At 41.1% G+C, this 19711-nt stretch overlaps 1 protein-coding gene and 2 non-coding genes across 4 annotated transcripts; 1 reads left to right on the top strand and 2 right to left on the bottom strand.

The window, feature by feature from the left end:
• Positions 1-9168: 9168 nt before the first annotated feature.
• Positions 9169-9242, bottom strand: TRNAR-UCG (transfer RNA arginine (anticodon UCG)). The gene has a single exon. It is a non-coding gene; the product is annotated as a tRNA-Arg (tRNA).
• Positions 9243-12743: 3501 nt separating this feature from the next.
• On the top strand, positions 12744-12817 carry TRNAT-AGU (transfer RNA threonine (anticodon AGU)). The gene has a single exon. It is a non-coding gene; the product is annotated as a tRNA-Thr (tRNA).
• Positions 12818-13466: 649 nt separating this feature from the next.
• Positions 13467-18048, bottom strand: LOC103971501 (prohibitin-1, mitochondrial). Of its 2 annotated transcripts, none has more exons than XM_018820074.2 (6): positions 17960-18048; positions 17651-17857; positions 16074-16190; positions 14480-14650; positions 14142-14354; positions 13467-13897 (listed from the first exon to the last, which is right to left on the bottom strand). In XM_018820074.2, exons 2-6 carry the CDS (start codon positions 17825-17827, stop codon positions 13697-13699), a joined length of 879 nt encoding a protein of 292 aa, XP_018675619.1. In that variant the 5' UTR covers positions 17828-17857; positions 17960-18048; the 3' UTR covers positions 13467-13696. The 2 variants fall into 2 exon arrangements, with proteins under 2 accessions (XP_018675619.1, XP_009383803.1); XM_009385528.3 differs by having other exon boundaries at positions 17651-17870; positions 17960-18046.
• Positions 18049-19711: the final 1663 nt, after the last annotated feature.

Raw genomic sequence — 19711 nt, 5'->3', positions numbered from 1 at the left:
TATACAGGACCTTTAAGTATTGTACAATAGATGTTATGCATCTCATAGAGAATTCTATTGAGGAATTACGGTCTCTCTCTCAACTCTTTTCCCTAACCATCAATCTAAGTTGTTCTGTGAAAGGATAAGAAAAGAGGAGAAGATCTAGTTTTCTTATAGATTGATAGCAATCTTGGATCTAAAGACGGTACATTTGCATATCAAAATAGAGATCTCTTTTTCAAATGACTTCAAAAGGTACACATCATAAAATCAGATCTAATTATTTGATTTCAATTCTGATATAAAAGATTATTTTTATATTTAATATAACATGTTATAGATTTTATGTTAACATTATGATCATGAATAATTATATTCTGTTATATTCTTAGTCCTATACTACGTTACTTTTGAGGTTGGATTAGTACTGTGTAGCCCTTGTTCCTCGTACAGCTGTTGGTTTTGTTATATTGATTAGTCCTTTTTTATATCGTCAAACATAAACAAGTTTTTTTTTATGGGTGTCATCTTTCTTAATAGCTGATTATTTAATTTGACAAAAGTATGAGTCACACTAATGAGGGTGTCCTTTGGTACAATACTAAAGTCGTTCATTTGTAATTTGACTAGCCATGGATATTAGTGGTGAGGTTGTGCATATCGACTTTTCAACATATCCAATCATGGAAAAGGCCTGTTCATCTTTTTCTTATGAGTCACTTCTCTTTTTAGACATTGTTAGTGCCAGAATCGACCACCTATCCATGTGGTGTAGTTGAGTTGACTTAACCCATTATTAAAAAGTTTTACATAGTCCCTCGTGTCACATGTATCATGTATAAAACTAACATCGGTGTTATGACACTTTAATACTTCAGTTCATTCGAGGTCCTATGTGAAGGTTTTGAGAAACTCATATTAGAGAGGAACATTTTAAGAATAAAGAATAATATAAAGTATATTCTCTCTTCTAATTCATGATGACATGATAAATATGGTTGACTAGGCTCCACTTATCGAGTTTTGATTGGTCGAAAAATATTGACTATATCATCTGCTTCATTTATCGAGTTTTGATTGGTCGAAAAATATTGACTATATCATCTGCTTCATTTGTGTTATGAGTTGACCTCATGCCGAAGTGTAATGTATGTCATGAGAACTTGATAATTATGTTTACATCAAAGGATTTGTTAAGGATCGCATCCAAAGTTCATACTTTCAAACAAATATATGCATTAGAGCGTACTTATATAGTTTACCTCACGACAGAGCATAGGATGCAAGGAGATAGGTTAGAGTACAAAAATCTAGGGGCCACATCACATACGCAACGAAAAAATAGAAAACAAAAACCCCAGATTTCTCAAAACATGTTCGTCGTCGAATGAAGATTGATATGTAAAAATTATAAAACTAAAAACCACATGTGAGATAGTTATGTTATCTAGTGAGATCGTATATCATTGAATTCTTAGATTTGTGGGGGAGGATGAAGGAGGTCAACTATCATCCTCTCTAGCGGTGATCCACACGGTATGGGCTACAAAGACGCTCCTCAAAGTGCTACCCAAATCTTCATACCTACTATCTAAGGGGGAGAATAAAAGAGGAGAATAGGAGGTGGCAACTAAGAAGCCTAGCATATGACCCTTTGGTTCTCTCCTATTTATAGAGTCCTCCTATCGATTTAACCATAATAGATCCTACTTTATTGGGTATTTGATCTCAATCCAACTACCCATGCTTCTTAGATTATTGGATCTATATGCAATAATTCTCATTGACTCTTATTGGATCTCATCTGTATAATCAAATAATTCAGGGGCTTATTAGATATTCAATAAAATAGGGGCTCCAACGGATATCTCATATTTGAAGCTCTACTCATCGCAACAACTACCATATGTGTGTGACCCTCTAGGCTCAATATCAAACTGGTTGTGAGTTATATCTATCAGAACTCCTTCTGGCTCAATAGATTATTATCTCCATAGTAATTCACTCGACTCATATGTTGAATCTCGGATTTTGATGATGAAATCAATTGATAAATTATTTGATCTAATCTATATATTGAGATAAGTGTGTAGGATTAACTACGATAGTGATAAGGCATAAAGAAGATATTGTGTCAGAGTCAAAGATCAGATGATACGTCGAAGATTCGGATAATGTGCCGGAAGTTTGCCAAAAGCTCACCGAGAGTTCGTCGGAAGTTCGCCGAGAAGTTTGTTGGAAGTTCCCTGAGAGAACAATTGACATACCAGACATTATTTAGTTAAATATCTTAATTATCGTAGTTAGACTATAAGTTAAGTTAGAATTGAGAGGTAATCCCACTAACTCAGTTAGGGACCAACTGGGCCCTTAACAAGGCTGAATTGGGCCGATTGAATAGCCCATTCAGCACCTGAAGTCACGGTCGGTGGTAGCACCGCTTGGGACTCAGTCTCCCAGGTGGTCTGGGCAGTGGTACCACCCAGACTGGGCAGTGATACTGCCGGCAGTTAATGCTACCAGGCAGTGGTACCATTAGAGCTCGGTCTCCAAGCTCTGTCAGGCGATGGTACCACCCAGACTGAGCAGTGGTACCGTTAGTACCCGAGAAATCCGGGATGACACTTTTTGGCTCCAATTTTAAAGTCATTGGGGCCTATAAATACCCCACCCTTTTCTGCATGAAAGGGCACGAAAGTGTGAACAAAATATTGAAATCTTGGAGTGTGAAAGTGTTGTAAAAGTGCAAAGAGTCCTCCTCTTTTTCTAGTATTGTGATCATTCAAGAGAGATATGAGGCTTGTAAGAGTTGTCTCCTAAACTCATAAAAAGGAAATAAGAGTTGTAAATAGGTGGTTGGCCTTCGTCTATTGAAGGAAGATCGCTAGTGGACGTCGGTGGCCTCAAAAAGGAGGAATCGAGAGTGGATATAGCGACAACCGAACCGCTATAAATCTGGTATGCTTATTTCTATTTTACTTTTATTATCATTGTCATTACTCTTTAAGTTAATTGCTTAGTTCATTTACTCTAAGTCATGTTTAAACACTCTTTTTAGAGATCAGTTTTAACAAACGAATATTTTCCAAAATCGATGAATTTATCGTTGCACTAATTCATCGCCCCCCTCTTAGTGATGACTTGGTCCTAACAATTTGTATCAAAGCAAGGTAACTCTCATTTTGGTTTAAAACCCAAGAGAGATAGCATTTGCCGACAACCTAGATAGTTACTCAATCACACGTCCACCCATGTTCAATGGGACAAATTATATCTATTGGAAAACTAGGATGAGGATTTTTTTAATTTCTGTAGATTTTGAGTTATAGAATATTGTGAAAAACGATTTTCAAAAGTCTTCTCTTCCGATGAATGACTAGAATGAGTCGAAGAAGAAGACTTTCTCTTTAAATGTCAAGGCTATGAATGTCTTATTTTATACTTTAGATAAAAATGAGTTCAATCGAGTATCTATTTGCAAAATGACTTTCGATATTTGACGCACACCCAAAATTACTCACGAATGCACTAATAAAATAAAGGAGTTCAAAATAAATCTTTTAGTTCAGGGTGAGCTTCATCGTCGCCATCACGAACGTCGCCCCGGGACACATCCTTCGCCCGCCACCAAACTGACACGGACTTAGCTGGTTTTGCCTAAGCCGTGCGGCACCCTTGCGTGTCCGTCCGCAAAGGTCAGCCTCCCCGAAGCCTCCCAAGGTCCCTTAGGACCACCAAAAGAGAGAACGAGTTAGAGAGAACGCCTCAATCGGGATCCACAAGCAAACATGTCCGAAAAACACTTCATAGACAATGCAAATTACAAACAGACTTTACAAGCTCTGAACAGTGGCACAACAAAGGGTAAAATGGTCCATTACAGATCGAAAAGCTCCCGCACGTGTCCACATGACACAACCTTTATTTACAAGCCTAAAGAGGCCACCAACCCAACTAAAATGGGACTATTAAGCATTCGGCCGCCCCTTTACATTCTGTACAGGGCATGAACATGCCTAAAGACACGGACACACATAAGCATTACATCCAACATCTTGTTGAGAAGTTTGTCCGTGACATTCTCCCCCACTTATCCCTTCGACGTCCTCGTCGAAGCCTTTGTGAACACTGCAACTCTTCGCCTTTGCTGAGTCTTCAATCTTCTGCTCCAGCTGCAATGCGCCTCCTGGCTCCCAGCTGCTCTCCGCTGCTGTTTTTGAGTAGTCGAACTTTGATCCGCCATGCTGCTTCAACTCGCCAATGACTCTGACTCTGGTGTGGGGTTGGCTGAGTTGTGTTGATCCTCGTTAATTCCTACGGATCCACCAAATGAAGGAAAAGACCATTCTTACTGTGCCAGTTTCTCAAAATTTCCATATGCTGCTTGAACTGGGTGGATGCTTGTTGGAGCTTTAACGAGCATCACCTCGCAAACTTCTGAAGTTTTGGGTCCTTCCTCCACAAAATCTGCTCATTGACTCTTCTTTCAATTAGTTGTCACATCCAAGTAGGTTCGCATCACTTCCGCTTTCGATTGGCATTTCGTTGGGAAATGAAGCGGACAATCTACTCTCAGTAGCACTGATCACCGTTGGTGAGGATTTGACAACTATTGTCTTCCATTATCTTCGAAGGGTCTTTGAACTTGTGCAGAGCTCCTCTGCTGGATAGATAAGAGAATTGGGGTACTCGGTTTCGCCCATTCTCTTAAGAGTTGAGAAGGCAAAGGTTACTTGACTTCGCCTGCCTCCTCGAGGTTGTACTTCATGCATCGAGCTGGTTACTGGCCTTCGCCTGCTCTTTGCTCACACTTCTGAAGCACTTGAAGTGTTTGCACTCCTTGCGTTGAGTTAGCTACTGTGATTCACCTTCTCAATGCCATTGAACTTCTGGAATGCGGGAAGTTTTCACCCCAACTTGGAGTAATTCTCTGATAGATGAGGTCGCCTCTGGGATTGTACCGTCTTCTCCATCAACCCTGCCGCCTACTCCACTGAGTAGCAAAGGTACAGCACCACGTACTGCCTGCTTCGTTCCTTGGTCGTGCACTCTTGCATGACCCGAAGTCCTTCACTTACGGCAATCTTGATGAGAAACTTGTTGACACCGGTCTTACGAAGTTTCTTGGCCTCTGCCCTTCAGCCTTGTCTCGGTACTTGGAGATTGCCTCTGCATGCTCCACCTCCTCGGCCCCTTTCACGACCAACCGCTCTCCCTCCGTGAGAGCAAGGGATCAATGACTTGCATGGAAGTCCCGCCTCTGTGGTACCATGGCGCTGCCATGCCCATGGCCCTACTATTCGTCGCCTCGTCTCTGCATCCCTTTTCTCCGCGATCAGTAGATATGTCTCCGTGGCACTCCTCCGAGTCCACCTCCATTCTAACTGATGCTTGATTTTGGGTAGCTAAGTCCCTCTGGACTCGTCGTCGCTTCCTCGCCCCTTTCGACCCCCTGCTTCAACACCTCTGTGTTCTCCAAGCAGTCTGTTTGGTCGATGGAAAGACAGACTGTAACTCCCATGTATGGCCTCTGCCATCGCGTTGTAGGGTTTGCACCAATTCTATTCTCCTTAGCTTTCTTGGTAGCAACGTTCGCTTACTCGACCTTGTCCTCTGACTTGTCGGGCTCCCTTAAGCGAATATGAGCTCTGGAGCAGTCCAACTCTCCAGCTGCTTCGATCATACCTCTGCATGATCAAGTTCCTCCCATGGAACTCACTGGTACTTGCATTCGAACTTTTCCCTTGGTGGAACCCAGCCCCCATATGCTGATGACCAAGGTTTTCATCCGATGTAAAATTCGGTGCACGCCTGGAAGACCCGCCTCTGCGGTACCATGGCCTTCACTCCTTGAATCCATAGCCCTTCTTGCCGTCATGTTGTTCACCAAAGCGGAGCTCCCAGTAGCTCCCGATCATACCTCCATATGATCTCATCCCTCACGGGACAAGATTGTGTGTATCGCATTGCCACGAACTGTTCCACCACGATCCGCTGCACCATGTCGCCTCCTGGTGACATCTCCATTGCATTCTGATCCTTGTGGAATAAACTCGAATTGTGAACCCTCCATGTGTGGCCTCTGCCAATACATTGCAGGGTCTCTTCCACCTTCGATTTTGTTCGCTCCTTTGACAATCGACCTTCATCCACCCACTCTTGGGTCACACCTAGATGAAACACCGCTCTAGGACAGTCTGTCGCCTAGTAGCTCCCGAAGTCCCCCGACTTCACTGCAATTGGTGCACCATTGTCTGGATCCTGGGCCTCTGCCCTTACCAGCATAATCTCCGCTGCGCACCGCTTCCTTCATAGCAACTCGAATGGCAACACTGTGGCATATTCTTCAAGAGTACCCGCCACTGCGTCCTCTTGCCCCGTGCTAAGGCCTTCTGAACCCAACTTCGCCTCCGCAAATTGAGTCGCCTTAGTTCCTCCCTCAAATGCTTCTCCGAGATAAGGTGCATGTGCCCCGAAGCTCCCTTCGTCTTTGGCACCATGCAAGATGAGTCTGCTCCGTCAGAATGAAGGACCCATGGAACAACATGATCCTGCTCTTGCCTCTGCAAGTGTTCATGTCCTTGACCCCTGTCTAAGGAAAGCACTGTGCCTCTGCTCCATGTTCCAACTTCTCTGCTGGCTCCCTTCATGCGGCTTGGGTACTTCGCCAAGTTACACCCAGTTGCTCCGCTCCTCGTTTTCGCATTGAATCGATGGTGGCCCTCGTGCCCACCATTCCACGGGTCAGCCCTCCCTTGTGTCCGATCTCATATCGACTCCAAGTGTGCCTTCATCTGTGTTGCTCCCCCACTTGATCTCGCAATCACCAATGCATTCTCTCAAGCGAGATCATGCGACGACTCCTCGCCGCTTGCTCAGTCCATCGAGCTTCGTGGAGTTGTTGTTTATTGAGGTACTCCTCCTCAACATGTGAAGTCCGTCTCACATGATTCTCCCTCTGGAGAGCCGGAACTTATCTCTCCTGGATAACTGTCCCATTGGAGCAACATCTCTCTTCGTTTCGGAGACCACCATCCCCTTGAACTACTACGATCTACTGAACAAACTGTGCATTGTTCTACCTCCTGCAAACACACTTGCTAGATTGCGACTCCCCGTCAATACAGCCCCCACTGCACCCCTCAAGGTCTAGCAACATGCTGAACTCGTTGCACACTTCAGCCTCCTCCGGACGTATCCTTCGCATGCCGAAGAGAAAGTTTCAATGCTCCATGGCGCCGAGTCTCGGCCGCCTTGGGATGGCCGCGAACACTCCATCGTTCGCACACAAGCCCTTGCGTGAGTACTGAATTCTTCGAGTTAGCAATTCCCCTCACCTCTGTGAGCTTTGCACAACTCTTTCGGTCGCTGAGCAACTCATTCCACTTTGCATGGTCTCATCCTTTGCCAAGCGCCTCGCTTGCCTTGAGCACCATCAAGTATAGTTGTCAACGTTGAGCCGTAGCTCAAACTCAGCCATCCCAACCTTTGTGCGCTCCACATTCTTCCAAGCTTGCCTGTTCTCGTGGTGCCTCTTGCGCGAAGGGTTGGCCATTCCTCTGAATGTCAATCTCAGATGCCCGCTCCTCTGAGCGACTCCTTTTTCCCTACATCTCCATGCCCGTTATCCCCCAAAAGGTCACGCGTGTGCTGACTGCCCTCAACGCAGTCCCGCTAGGTCCCCCACGTTTGCATGCTAAGTGTTTCTATGAGTGCTTGTCCCGCTCTGATACCATATGACACGGACTTAGCTGGTTTTGCCTAAGCCGTGCGGCACCCTTGCGTGTCCGTCCGCAAAGGTCAGCCTCCCCGAAGCCTCCCATTGTCCTTTAGGACCACCAAAAGAGAGAACGAGTTAGAGAGAACGCCTCAATCGGGATCCACAAGCAAACATGTCCGAAAAACACTTCATAGACAATGCAAATTACAAACAGACTTTACAAGCTCTGAACAGTGGCACAACAAAGGGTAAAATGGTCCATTACAGATCGAAAAGCTCCCGCACGTGTCCACATGACACAACCTTTATTTACAAGCCTAAAGAGGCCACCAACCCAACTAAAATGGGACTATTAAGCCTTCGGTCGCCCCTTTACATTCTGTACAGGGCATGAACATGCCAAAAGACACGGACACACATAAGCATTACATCCAACATCTTGTTGAGAAGTTTGTCCGTGACAAAACGGCAAGTACTGGTAGTTGGACCGTTGTAATCGACGCTACCCTTCACGAACCTCTCCGGCCTGAAGCTGTCGGCGGCGTCCCAGTGCCGCGGGTCTCTGCCGATCGCCCACGCGTCGATGCAGACTTTTGTGCCGGCTCTGATCTCGTACCCGAGCACGTCGCATGTCTGCTTGCAGGAACGCAGCAGCTGGGGGACGGAGGGTGCAGCCTCAGTGTCTCCTTGATGACGCACTTGAGGTAGTGCAGCTTGTCGAGAGCTTCTCGCTCATCTTGATGGTCGTCCCTGAACTCGTCGAGATGTCGCTCATCAGCCAGCGGGTCTCCTCCTTCCTGATGGAGGCGAAGGACCGGATGCGGCTGGTGCTGAGCAGCTCCATGAAGCAGAGCTTGTGCAGCTGCTTCCAGTTGGGGCCGAAGGGGCAGAAGGCGATGCCGGAGCAGAGGTAGCCGGCGATCTGGGGGCGGGAGGCGAAGTTGAGGTCCTGGTTCCTGACGATCTCCTCGGCGGCAGCGGGGGAGGAAGGGCAGCTTCCATGGCCCGGGAGGACGTTTCCTGTGTCGGCTCCTGGACTTGGAGAATCCCCTCTTGACGATGATGATGAGCAAGAAAAGAAGGATGGATGGTAGTACAACGGAAATGGATGGGAGAGGAAGTGCTTCTTTCACGGCATCAGACAGGCAAGTGCGTTGGAAAGCTGTTCTCAGATCTCTAAGTGCTCACAAGCATTAAATGTGTCCTCACTTCTGCGTGTATGCATATTTGCTTACAGTTGATGAGAGAGAGAGAGAGATGTGATCCCTGAGCTCGTCACACACTCGTCACCGATCGTCCAAAGTCTCACTTGTTTTCCGTTGCGCCTATCCTCCCTCATCCATGCATTTTATTAGATTTTCTATATTTCTATTTTTTTTAAGGACACTGAAAAGACAAAAAAACATTTTTTTAAGATTTTCTATATCTCTATTTTTTAAAGGACATAAGAAAAACAAAAATGAAAACGACCACAGTGGGAGTCGAACCCACGACCTTCTGATCCGAAGTCAGACGCGCTAATCCACTGCGCTATGCGGTCACTCATTGCTTACGTTTCAATTTCAAGATATATAACAGCTGTAATAATTTCTGTTCTTCCACGGGATCAATTTCCATCTTCTCTCGTTCTCGTTCTCGTTCTCGTTCTCTCTCTCTCGGAGTATGCTTGTTTCCAATTTCTCATGCAACAGCCTGTTTTATGATCATGAATAATTATATTCTGTTATATTCTTAGTCTTATACTAATAATTATCTAGATTTCCAAAGGACAAAATTATCCGTTTGCCCAAAAAGCCTACTTCCTTACCTTTGCTGCATTGTAGTCGTCGCCACCTTGCCGACAGTGGGGGCGCCCATGCTTGTGGGAGTAGCGCCCACAAGCATCGCCCCTTGCGAGGGCAGTGCCCGTAGGCATCAAGCGTCGCCCCTTGTGGGGCAATGCCCGCATGTGCTGCTGCGGGCGACAACTGTAGGTTAGCCCCGCCCCTCGTAGGCAGCTCGCCCGCGAGTGGTGCCCCATTTGCGGGCGAGTGCCGCTCGCCCTTGTGGGCGGCCTACTACAAGCAGGCCATCAACCGCCTACACTTAGATGGCCAAGGTTGCAAGCAGACTTTGGCCACTTTTGTAAGGGTAGCAACAATTGCTGCCCTTTCTTGCCTTTTGCGTCAACGTTTTGATGTCAAAAGTCTTCCTAAAATATAACACACGTAGTTTAAAACTAATCTTTCATATGAACAACCTGGCTCTGATATTGTTGTAGGGAAGTCTAGTGGTGATATCATTTGCATAGTAGAAAAATAAAAATCCTAGATTTTTCAAAAGGTATTCGTCGTTATACGAAGATTGGTGTGCAAAAATTGTAAACCTGAAAACTATGTGTGAGATAGTTGTGTTACCTGATGAGATCATATATCCCTTAATTCCTACAAATTTGTAGACGATAATGAAGGAGGTAAACTGTCCTCCTCTCTAGTGGTGATCCACACGATAGGGGCTACAAAGATGCTCCTCAAATCACTAGCCAAATCTCTGCACTTGATATATGAGGAGGAGAAGGGGAGAGAAGAATATGAGGTGGAAACCAAGAAGCCTAGCCTATGACCCTTTGGTTCTCTCATATTTATAGAGGCCTCCTATCAACTTAACCCTACTAGATCCTACCCTATTGGGTATTGGATCTCTATTCAACTACCTATGCCTCTTAGATTAGTGGATCTCTATCAAATGATAACTTATTGGCTCTTATTAGATCTCATTCATATGATCCAATAATTCAAGGGCTTATTGGATATCCAATAAGATAGGGGCTCTAGCGGATATCTTATATTCGAACCTCTATTCGTCGCAATACTTACTATATGTGTATGATTCTCTAGGCCCAATATTGAGTTGGTCGTGAGTTATACCTATCAGAACTCCTTCTAGCTTAGCGAATTATTATCTTTATAATAATTCACTCGACTCATTGATTGCAGACATACTAGGCCACTTCGTCGTAGTCCCTAGATGATATAGGAGAATCCAATCCTTTGGACCTATCCGTTCTTAGTTATCGTGTACCTATAGTCTCTCATCCATCTAATATCCCAAAGACTATATGTCGGGCATGGTATTATCCAGCCCATACGATTTCTCCTCGAGTCTCGCGCTAATCGGATTCTCCCCGAAAACTATTTCTCTCTCAATCCGAATGACCTTGGTGAAGGATTTATTTAAAAAAGAACATAGGATATTTCTCTCATTATACCAAGAGTGGATAATCCTCTATCGACACTCAATAGCCCTTATAAGGTTTGCTACTATTCTCGATGACTGGTTTTGGTAGATTTGGAACTTCCAAACCTGTAAGCCCGATATTAAAGAGTGAAGTACTCATACAGAATATCCTTAGTGTCTCAAGTCTAAGGACTAGGTATACTACCGGAATGATGGAATCGCTGTCTGACAATGAGGTATCATCAACCATCCAACATTCTATGAGCAAATCAATCAGTGATCTCATTCTCCAATGAGCACCTGCTCTGTAGTCCTAGTGTCCCCACACGAGCAGCTATGAGACTATCCGTCTCCATCAAATGGACGGGTATATAGCACACTAGTCTATCCAGTTATCTCGATATCCCTCTCGAGTAACCTATAACCAGGATTATTTATGGTCTATATTTAAAGGTAAATCGATCTCATTATCGTGATCTTATCACGATCCGATTCCCATTGTAAAGATCCAAGGATATCAGTATGCAACAAGCAATATAAAATAAAAATATATAATAATAATAATAATAATAATAAGTAAAAAGATTATCATATCACACGTATCATCACTCATACGATTAGCTTGTATGGCAGATGTGTTAGTCAAGAAAACCATAATCTCTTATGCAAAGCTCTCGTAAGGTTATTTGTGTAAGGTTCTCGACTTATCAAATCAAGTAATTTATTTTTTTATTTATTTATTTAAGTTAGGTGGTTCTCGTGAAGTCATTGAGGAGCATAGCAACATAAAATGATCATAAGATCATAATCGCACATCTGACCTTAGGACAATGTGGTGATCGACTTGAGAACGACAATCTTGAGGGTCAACATCCTGATGATGCAGTCATTTGATGATGACCATCTTCTTAACTAAGGTGAATGGGAGTATGAGCTCTTTTGCCCTTGCAGCGAGATCTAGCATTGAGTATATATTGTCCCCCAACGCCATCACATGGTTAAATGAGGAGCTTGCTTGCTCATTGATGTGTTATTGACACATCTCTTAATTTTAGTTTTTATATGACATTATTTTTTGGGTTCTTCTTTTAGTGACAATATGTTAGTGTTATAATTGATCATTAGTCTATGTCATACAATGAGTCAACCTGGTCCATTTTATGAAAGTGATCATGTCTTGAGAACTAGAATTTGGATGACAAGGATATCTTCTCCGTCAAGATGAATTTCTTCAAAATGAGTCCCTAATATCACTTGTAAAATTAGCACCAAGAACATGCCTAGTGTAGCCGCATCAATGCCCAAGTCAATTAGAGACTTTATGCAAGGTTCGACGAAAATGAAATTTTGGTGTTAGAATGATACTTGGAAAGCTCACATTGTAAATATGGTGAGAGGAATATTTCAAGAATGAAAAATATTTTCTCCCCGACTCATACTGATATGGAAAATTTGGATGACTATGCTTCAGTTGTTCTCGAAAGAAAAACATATCAGACATGCATGAAAGAAGATATTCGTGGAATGAAGATATTTAGGGCTCAAGTAACATGTCATGATTCTTGAAATTGGCACAACATAACCATACAAATAATAAATAAGCAGATATTTGGACTGTCATTTCAGCACTAAGGTAAGATATTCCTGGAATGAGGATAGAAACTAATGTATACAACCTGAGTTTGTTTTGAGATTAAACTGTGATTGTGAAACTTTAGTAGCTGCTTTTTCACTGTACTAAATTTGCTGCTCCACAGAAATTTTGTAAGCTTACATTGAAATTTAATTCCTTATATATTAGATTATAGTCCCTAATTACAACTAAGCTTTCATAGCTCAGTTGGTTAGAGCACCCGTTTAGTAAGCGGGAGGTCTTGAGTTCAAATCTCAATGAAAGCAATAAATTAGTGTTTTTTTAATGCTTATTGAGTTCGAATCTCAATGAAAGCATAAACGGTTTTTAATCCTTATGCATTAATGCCATTGCAACACATTCTATATTACATAATGTGATCAATCATAAGCTTTAAGCGTTTGTAAATCTTAAGGCATTATATATACAATGATGGTTCCCAGCCTTGCTTGCAGGCAGGCTTATAGGGTTTGTGACGAGGGAAAAGACAGGGAAACACCGGAGGAGCACCACTGTCTTTTTGTCCTTTTCTCATCTCATCTGTTCATTCACGGCGGCAACGGATCTCATCTGTCCATTCACGACGGAAATGGCCATACTTCGCCTCTCCTAACATTACAACCATATATTCTGGTGAAGTACTCCTTTACAATTCGAAAGTTTCTCCGATACTGAGCCTGGTTCTTTTAACTCTGCTAGCCTGGCAAGCAATTTGGGTTTGCTGAATGATTGTGGCTTAAGTTGATATATACCTATTTCGATAATCGATTAGGGCACAAAAACCCAGAACCGATTGCATTTTCCTGCTCTTGAAAATATTATCTTGTTTAATGCTGCAGAACAATAACATAATGACAAGCAAAATCTGCATAGGGAAGAACTAGTCTACTTTGTGGCAACAAGGAACAACAGGAATGAGTAGGCACCGTCATCCAGTTTCAGATGATATTTTGGAATCACAACGTGATGCAGATCTCATCTGATGGAATCAGAATTGAAGAATGACATTGAAGTTCCAGTTTTGATGATTGACTTCTGGTTTCTTTTCGTCAAAAGACAGAATTTATCTCAACTCTTTCGGAACCATATTAGTCTTCCAGTATCTCGGTTCTCCTGATATATACATCAGGAGACAATCGCACTTCTCATTTCTTCGGTTTAGTTGTGCTCTCAAAATTCAGCTCCTGCAGGTGCAGCAGTAGATCATCAGACTGCAGGAAGACACGGTTAGATGAATTCGCAATTGTATGAGCTATCTCCCGTGCAGCTTCAATCTGTCTCAGAGCAAGAAATGCTGGATTGTTTGCAATTGCTTGACCTATGAGCTGGGCACTCTTGGCCTCACCCTGTTCGGAAGAATAGAGGAGAACAAGATTAACCTTGTTTCCATGTGTTTATCGAAAATTTAAGCTGCTTCGAATAGAATAGAAGTTTTTCTTTACAGCTAATCGAAACTTGTTATTTATCTTCTTCCAGAGAATGTTGAATTGTCTAGTGTAACAGTAGGGACAAACAATCCATGCTAACACTAAGTTTCACTAGTTAGAAAAGCAATAAGATAATGCTCAATTAACAAATCAAATTAGTTACCTGTGCTCTGATAATAGCACTTTTCTTATCTTGCTCTGCCTTTTCAACAATGAACTTAGCACGCTCTGCTTCCTGTGCAGCAACCTGCTTGGCTTCGATTGCATTAGTAAACTCCTTTCCAAAGCTCAGGCTCGTTATGGACACATCATCCAAAGCAATGCTAAAGTTTCGGGCCCTCTCAGTCAAGATCTTCCGTATCTCCCGACTCACCGCCTACGACATACAGATGTAACAGAGATCTAACTGCCATGTGATGCTTAAATCTTTGTTTATGCTAGTTAGTAGACACATACAAGCAATAGGATTTGAAAAAAATGACTATCATAATTATCTCAAACCTCTCTTTGTGTGATCAGCTGGCTAGCATTGTATTGAGCAACCACAGCCTTCAAAGTTTCATGAATAATTGAAGGAAGTACCCTTTCATTGTAGTTTTCCCCAAGAGTTCGGTAGATGGTGGGCAGCTGGTCAGGAAGTGGCCTAGTAAGAACCCTAAGCCCAATTTTTACCTGTGCAAGAATAGAGGCTTCACAGTTAATAATGCCATGAACAAAAAAATCCAGGTGGACAATACCATACAAACCAGCAAATGGCCAAGCAAAGCATAAACATCACAGTGAGAAGTATATGATAAAGGACACATTAAAGTGATTTCTTCCCTTACCAAGTTCAGTCATTATGCCAGCATTCCTGGTTATAATAGTTGTGGTACAACAACAGTACGTATAGTTTTGGAAGAAAAATAAGTACTTATGTATGGAATGAAACAAAGAACTGTATCATAGGTTTCTAGACAAATGTTCCAAGAACAACCATTAACTTCACTTGCAAATGTTTCCCCTGCTAAAATCACTTTCTCCAGGATGTTTCAATCATAAGTGGAGTGGAAGGATTATTGCAACTGCCAGCTGCTTGGACAATAATCAGGACTTTGATAGGTGACATCCACAAGCTTTGTTGTCCTGAATTTACTACTCACAATCTAGAATCTCTTTCCCATAAGATGACATAAAAATTAATATTAAATGATACATTGACATAATATTATATTTTTCATCCACAAGAGATTCATAGCTTGCCATTTCCTTTTATAACTAATTGTACATGACATGGCAAGTGCAACATGTTCTTCCTATTAGCTTATGATATGTAACCGTTGGATTTCAAAGCAATATGTCATTATGCACATCAAAGATTCAATCAAGTGAGCCTGAAAGTGGTCTCTGGCTCGGAATTCATCTCCAAGATGCATAAGACAGTGTAAAAAATGGTCTTGCATTAATAGGCCAAACTCTAGATCTGCTAGTTCAGGTACATGAGGAGCATGAAGCCAGACATTAACTTAACATTCATAAGAAGATATACACACTTATCAGATTATAAACTTCACAAAACCTATGCAGAGGCAAAATCAAGGTCTAATAGGGAGTCAAGAATACAAAAAAAAAATGTTGAAGTTCTAGAACTCCAGTCATAAAAAGAATATGGGTCTCCTAGTGATCAGTAAACTGAAGACAGAAATGAAAGGAGAACAAATCAATAAACTGCTCATGATCACAAGTCAAGCATATTGATTAATTAACATACAAGGTAGAAAAAATCGAGACAATGCAGACCATCAACAATAAAAGTTGCAACTCAAACTATGATATGGACGTGATTTCGATGCTTGCATGTGAAAACACAAACTGACACATAAATGATGTGGAGTCAGGCAGATGACAGTAAGTGATAAAAACAAGTTGTAACACTAGATTACTTCTAAATAAGCCAAACAATCAAGCAAAAAGTATCATGACTACTTAGAATAACTTGCTCCTGGAGCACCAGAGGCAGAAGATTGGCTGAATCTTGTCCACTACATATTAGATCACAAGAACGCAATAAGACAATATATATGTTTGCATTATAAAAAGATTTACAAAGAAATACCATTTGAAGATCACGACTGCCAGATGTACTCTCGACAAGATGGGGACGCGCACGAACATTATAAATGATTGGCCTTTCAAACCACGGAATCATCAAATGGGTTCCCTCAGGGTAGACCTGTATACAAGCTTTTGTTATATGAAACTAAAAGGTCATGACTCTACACTTCGACAATTAAAGGAAAAGATAGATAGGCATGAGAGCATAGAAAGATGTATCGAGTACAATTAACCTGAATAAACACTGTTACAGTAAGAGCAGAGATAGTGGGTATATAATGCAAAAAATTAAACAGTAATATAAAGAACCATAACATAAACCATAGGGCATAGCAGAAATGGAGCTTGTATCCAGAATTTTGGTCGTTATAGTAGACTAAAGAATCCAAAATTAAGTTATGCACTATCTGCGCTAATTGGATTCACTTTTTTAATTGACTAATACACAACATATTTCTTCCCAGCAAAGGTGGCCATGCCATATTAATTGCAGAAAATACAAGCAATAGGCAAGCACAAGAAGAGTGAAAACAATACAATACTTTAAAGCATATGACATTAGCTAATATGAGCAGTCCACACCTATAGCTATGGTTATGGCTTCTTTAGTGCCTAAAGATCAACCAAATATAATGCTGATTCTAGGTAAAGACAGCTCTTAACAGGTTCAAAAAAACACTCCAGATGACCTTTCTTCAATTATCCAATTTACTACTGAATTATGTAGATTCCTTATGTCAACATATCCCCAAATATGAATAAAAGGGCACTAATGTTTCAATCTGGTTACCAGAAGGCACCAGTCTTCCTCCTATGTAGTCTTCAGCTGAAATATATTAGTTTGATAAGACTTTTTTGCATGCAATCTAAAAATGTCTGAAGTCATCAACCTTTTAAATTACCACAACTTCATCCAAGCAATGAACCCAACCAAATTAAGTAACTTCATTCATGAAAGTCATATTCAAAAGTTACATATGCAGTATTACACTTATTCAGGGCCTTTACACCAGATCTGACCATATAAAATTTCATTTCGACTTATGAATTACAACGAGGTGGATTCAGGCATTAAAAAAAGAGCGTTTTCGTAACACTTAACCTATCGACAACAAGTTTGAATACTGAAATTTTCACTCGTTGAGCTCATTAATCAACTTCATGTTGGTGGTTCTAACTTTCCAACTCTTTCAATAACATCACAAATCACATGTTCCTGAAAGATAAGCATTACCAGAAAGGAATTACAGGCAGAGCCTTCAAAACCAAGGCATTTCAGAAACTAAACGAGATTAACAATTAAGATTATCACAGGATGCACGAATTACTCAATCAACTGCAAGTATACGCTAGTTTTACCTGTGTCATAACATTTCAGTTGACAAATGGTTGAGAAAAAATAAAGACAACCAGAAACCAACTATCAGGGTCATTATGCAACGTGGAAACAAGTGCAGCAGCACAGAAATCCTCTCTAAGAAAACGTAAGATAAGAGCTAACAAGATAAGGTTCTTCGCCGATCAACGCAAGAGCGCATGAAATATACTGTATGGGCATGATGGGAAGTGTGGTTTGACCTTGTCCTTGATGCCCTGGATGCGATTGAAGACGATCGCGCGGTGTCCACCCTCGACATTGTAAAGGCTATTGAGAGCAACGTAGACGGCGGTGCCACCGATAAGCGCGACCTTCACCAGCGTCCCCGCCGCTCCCGATCCGGGGACATTCGGCACCCTGACGTTCCTAAAGTTCATGATCGCCTCTACCTCCCTCTCTCTGACTCTCTGACCCTCGAATCTAACAACGAGGGATAAGAAACGAGGAACAATCACCGGAAAAGCAAAGAAATGGAGATCGACATAGAGCGAGAGAGGGAGAGAGATTACCCGCGGTGGCGGCGCTTTCGGCGGCGACGTGGCGGCTGGGGGGGTTTTGGGAGGTTTGGAGCTCCTCTAGGGATTTGGTTATATATCGCAAGGTGATGTCCGGTCGAGGAAGCAGGTGAATGGTGGTAGTAGGAAAAGAAAACAACCCGAATCCGAAACGTGAGTCCGAATCCGATAAATTCCTAGAATGGACTGGAGCTGAATATCGAATTTTTAAATTTTATATTAATATCCTTATATTTTCGAAAAAAAATATTTAATCATATTTCTTCTATTGATTGACACATGTTGTCATCTATAACGTTAAAACAAGATTAAAAAGATAATCTTATAATGTTATTCTTACTGTTTAAAGAAAAAAATTTAAAAAAGAAAGAAGAATTTTGTTGAGAAAAATAAAAGGATCAATAGTCGGAGGACGTTGATAACCAAGCTCGAGTTCAGACCGAAGTGAAGCTTTCGAAAATTAATTGAAGCTTTCTCCTCCTAGGAGGTCGTTTGAGAAGTCGAAGGAGCGGATGATCCGAAAGGAGGAAATCATTTTCACCTAAGTTTTAGAAGGGAAAATTAATATCGGTGAGAATAGCATTGTAAAATTATCTTTTTAATCCTATTTTGATGTTATTTTTCACACGTGTGGTATTTTCATTAGTAGAGTCGATGGCAAGGCTAATTACATATTATCTCCTGTAATTAAATTTTTTTAGTATATCGATTCCTAAAATTAAAAAATTTACATTGAAATCACTATAGTTATAAAGATGAAATGTTGAACTCTATCAAAAATTTACATTCTTTAATTAGATACTATAATTATGTACCGGTGTCAAAAATACAATGGAAACCTTATCATTTTATTTAGTAAGTTAATCATAAGATTGCTTATTTTTCATTGTATTCCTATCCATAACAATAATGAAAATTAAAATATGAGATTTTACTTTAGTCATAAGTATAGGGTATAGGTGAACTAAGAATAGGGTGTTATATTTTTTACTTATTATTTTATTTATAAGATTTTTAAATATTTTAAAAAATTAAGCATAAGATTGATTAATGGTTAATATTGAAATGTTGGGATTATAAGTATTGGGATTCAATTCTTAAATATATATATTTTTATTTATATTGTTATTAAAAATATATTTATATATAAATAATAACATAAAAATGAATATATTTGAGGTAGGGGGTGATTTACCTGTCACCATCTTATAACCATAAGGTAATAAAAAAAAATACATTATCCTCATCCTATTACGTACCCATACCCATGAGTGTAATTGACACTATTTATCTCTCGTAGGATTTGGATCCGATAAACTTGTATGTATGCTCTCATGGTTCATTCTAATTACAAACGTAATAATATTATCTAATATTTATTAACTTAAATTAGCACTTGAGTTTTTCAAAAATATGATTTTATTTATTTTGCATATTTTAGGGTAGATTTAAAGGCCTTTGAGAGCTTATACGGTAAAAATAAAACTAAGTGGTTCAAAAATGTTTTCAAACCTTTGTCATTTACAGTCCATCACAAACCATCCAACAACACGTAGGACTTCAACTACACGTACACACTTTATAAGTGACTAATGAGATAGTCCATGTGGATTCTTAGACAAGGAGGTTAGAGGAACGGGGTCAAATCGGGGGTTGGTTCTCGAGCGTCTACTACATTTTCGTGGCCGACTCGAGGTGGAGCTTGATCGGCTTCATCCACATTGAGATCCTACACGACAGGTCAAT

The sequence above is a fragment of the Musa acuminata genome, chromosome BXJ3-11 (genome assembly GCF_036884655.1).
Source record: "Musa acuminata AAA Group cultivar baxijiao chromosome BXJ3-11, Cavendish_Baxijiao_AAA, whole genome shotgun sequence".
In the NCBI taxonomy this organism is placed as follows: Eukaryota; Viridiplantae; Streptophyta; class Magnoliopsida; order Zingiberales; family Musaceae; genus Musa; species Musa acuminata.
The sequence above is the reverse complement of the archived record's forward strand: the minus strand, read 5'-3'. Positions and strand labels throughout refer to the sequence as shown.